Source organism: Bombus pyrosoma, linkage group LG17 (assembly GCF_014825855.1).
Source record: "Bombus pyrosoma isolate SC7728 linkage group LG17, ASM1482585v1, whole genome shotgun sequence".
Lineage (NCBI taxonomy): Eukaryota > Metazoa > Arthropoda > Insecta > Hymenoptera > Apidae > Bombus > Bombus pyrosoma.
The window spans coordinates 4739801-4742356 of record NC_057786.1 but is presented as its reverse complement, the minus strand read 5'-3'; the positions used below and the strand labels follow the sequence as shown (position 1 = coordinate 4742356).

Sequence of the window (2556 nt, the reverse complement as noted above, 5' to 3'; positions counted from 1 at the left end):
ACATCAGATATTATTTGAAATTATTTAATTTTGTCTAATGAGATTTTTTGCTATCTCATATTGTTTCTGAGCTGTAGTTTATCCTAGTTACATGTAGCATTTTGTATATGTCGTGCATGCCAGCGACCATGTGTGCGTGTGCGTAAAAAAGTATACAACAAAAATGCAAAAAAGCATAAAAATTTGTCATTACTTTTAAACCTAACTCTAAATCTTGCAGGGATCTTCTAAGTAATTCACATAGTAGATTCATTTGTTCGCATTCTTGTAAAGCAACTATGACAAACGGTGTGCGATCTTCCGCCTAAGAAATTTAACAAAGATTTCATTAGAGACGGAAATTGCTCCGAGATCCGTCTTTCTATATCCAATTTCGTCCTTCGGTCTATCTTCGATGTTAACCAGTTAACTGCGGAATTTAGTTTTCAAAATCTCTTACGGGGTGCGTAACTAAAATCAAGCAATGTCCTCGCAAAGCGTCGAACGCAGTTAATTAGATAAATGATGCAACGATTTTGATGAGCTTAAAATGTTTTAGATATCAGTACTTAATAATTTTTCTGTATGAGTGTATACATATGTCCCCTAGAACCGCTGTTTGGCCTTAGTTTCCCAAAATTGAACATTCTGTACATTGTCAATACAATATTGAGAACCTTAAATATTGACAATAATATTGATAATAAATATTGATCGTCTGAACGCTCTTTTAAAGATTTCCGGTTTCTTAATTACTAATTTCTATTTATTTTAAATTTAGATTTATTAAGTAATTCATTGAAATTAGTAGTAGAGAGAGGCAGTGAGTACCTTGCTGTAAAGTTCTAGCACATTAAATTCTTCTGGTAGTTTATCCAATAAATCTTCTACTTGTCCTTTTATTTTGTCTTCTTTTGAAATATCTCCGCTTGCTGTATCGCTGGCAGTTCTTGTTGGTATACCCAATAACGTTTTAAACAAATTTTCCACAGTTTGTGTTGAAAACCCTAATAAATGTATAAAATAAATTCTTCAGTGTATCAATTTCAGGAAAAGTTTTTATGTTAAATCGAGAATTGACTAAATTGTCTATTTGTTATTATATTACGAATTCATCAATTTATGAGTACTAAGGACAAATTAGAATTTTTTTTATTGGACTATTTCGAAACTTCATCAAAAAATGTACGTACGAAATTTCTATTTGTACCTGTTGGATTATTATGAGAAACAAGTGATTGTGCGTAGTATATGACAGCAAAAATTATTCAACGTATTGAAAATAAATTTCTTATACATAGACTGCAATATAAATGGGAAAAAGACACAGCAAGCAGTTATTTATATGTCGGGGACGGAAGGACACTGGAGCCTCCTCTTTGGAACTATGGGAAAATCCCGTAATATTGTAATCTAGATTCTGCTATAGCCGTAATTAAACAATTGTCATTNCAATCCGATTGTATTTGTTCGAGACTTGTGATAGTGGGATTGGGTTCGAGGTGACACAACTGGTCGCCGAACGTAGCCGCGGTCACGGGATGGACATTTTTCCTCGGAGATGTCAATATAATGGGACACACGTTGTATTAACAAACAAACTCCAAGCAGAGATTGCCTAGCAACGGCGATTGGAACCTTCTCGAAGCTTCGGACCAGTACATAACAAACGAACGCAATCGAAAAGGAAGGAAAAATTTCCATCAGTTGATTATTTGTGCGATCGCCTTGAAGAATTACACATCGAGAAGTATATACAGAGCGTCCCATTAAACGTGTTTGCGTGTTAAAGTATTTTACGTTTAATAAAGAGTTATCCTGTTGACCGTGGATTCGTTATCGAACCTAGAATCATTGTCACTAGCGTCTCGAGTATCTAATTACCACGGTTACTTGTCGATATCTGTATCAATCGTGTTTGCATTAGTCAATATCTTCTCTATTGCATGACGACAAAGTCTAGCCATAACGAAGATTCGTTTCACGCCCTTTAACCCCAACCCTAATCATAATGTGAATCCGACATATATATAAAAGATGCCGATATAATTTTCTTTTGTTTAATATTTTAATTGTTAAACAGTTCAATCATTGTTAATGGTCAGTTTTTAAGAATTATTTAAGAATTTTTAAAAACTAAGAATAAAAATTAATTATATTACGGAATTATTACAATCAGAATAATTACATCTCCTAACTTATATTGTCCATAACCAACAGAGCCTAACAGTGAAGGGCCTCAGTATAGGTTTCAAATTTTGCAACATCTCTATCTCTGGTATACATATACATGTACATATATACATATGTAAAGTGCAAAATACTTTTGTGTTCGTTCGATTATAATTTAAAAACTACTGCACCAATTTAAATTGGACTCGAATCATTCGATAGAGAATATTCCAAAGATGGTTTAGTCAAAATAATACCTATTTACTATCTTAAGTAATGAAAGAGAACATCAAAAGATTCAGAACGAATAAATTGCCCCTTCACTGATAACACTGAAGTTGGCATGACAGTTTTTTTTATTATTATTATTTAATTTGTACTTTACAATTTGTCCAGCTGGACGTT

At 32.9% G+C, this 2556-nt stretch overlaps 1 protein-coding gene across 1 annotated transcript in view; it reads right to left on the bottom strand.

Annotated features, from left to right (window-relative positions):
* LOC122577096 (dynein beta chain, ciliary-like) overlaps positions 1 to 2246 on the bottom strand; it is a gene marked incomplete at its 3' end in the record, with an annotated part of 21397 nt that extends 19151 nt beyond the window's left edge. The window contains exons 1-3 of the mRNA XM_043748174.1: positions 2198 to 2246; positions 811 to 986; positions 207 to 304 (exon numbers count right to left, since the gene is read on the bottom strand). Coding sequence (XP_043604109.1) covers positions 207 to 304; positions 811 to 986; positions 2198 to 2246 — 323 coding nt within the window. The remainder of the gene's footprint in view (positions 1 to 206; positions 305 to 810; positions 987 to 2197) is intronic.
* Positions 2247 to 2556: the final 310 nt, after the last annotated feature.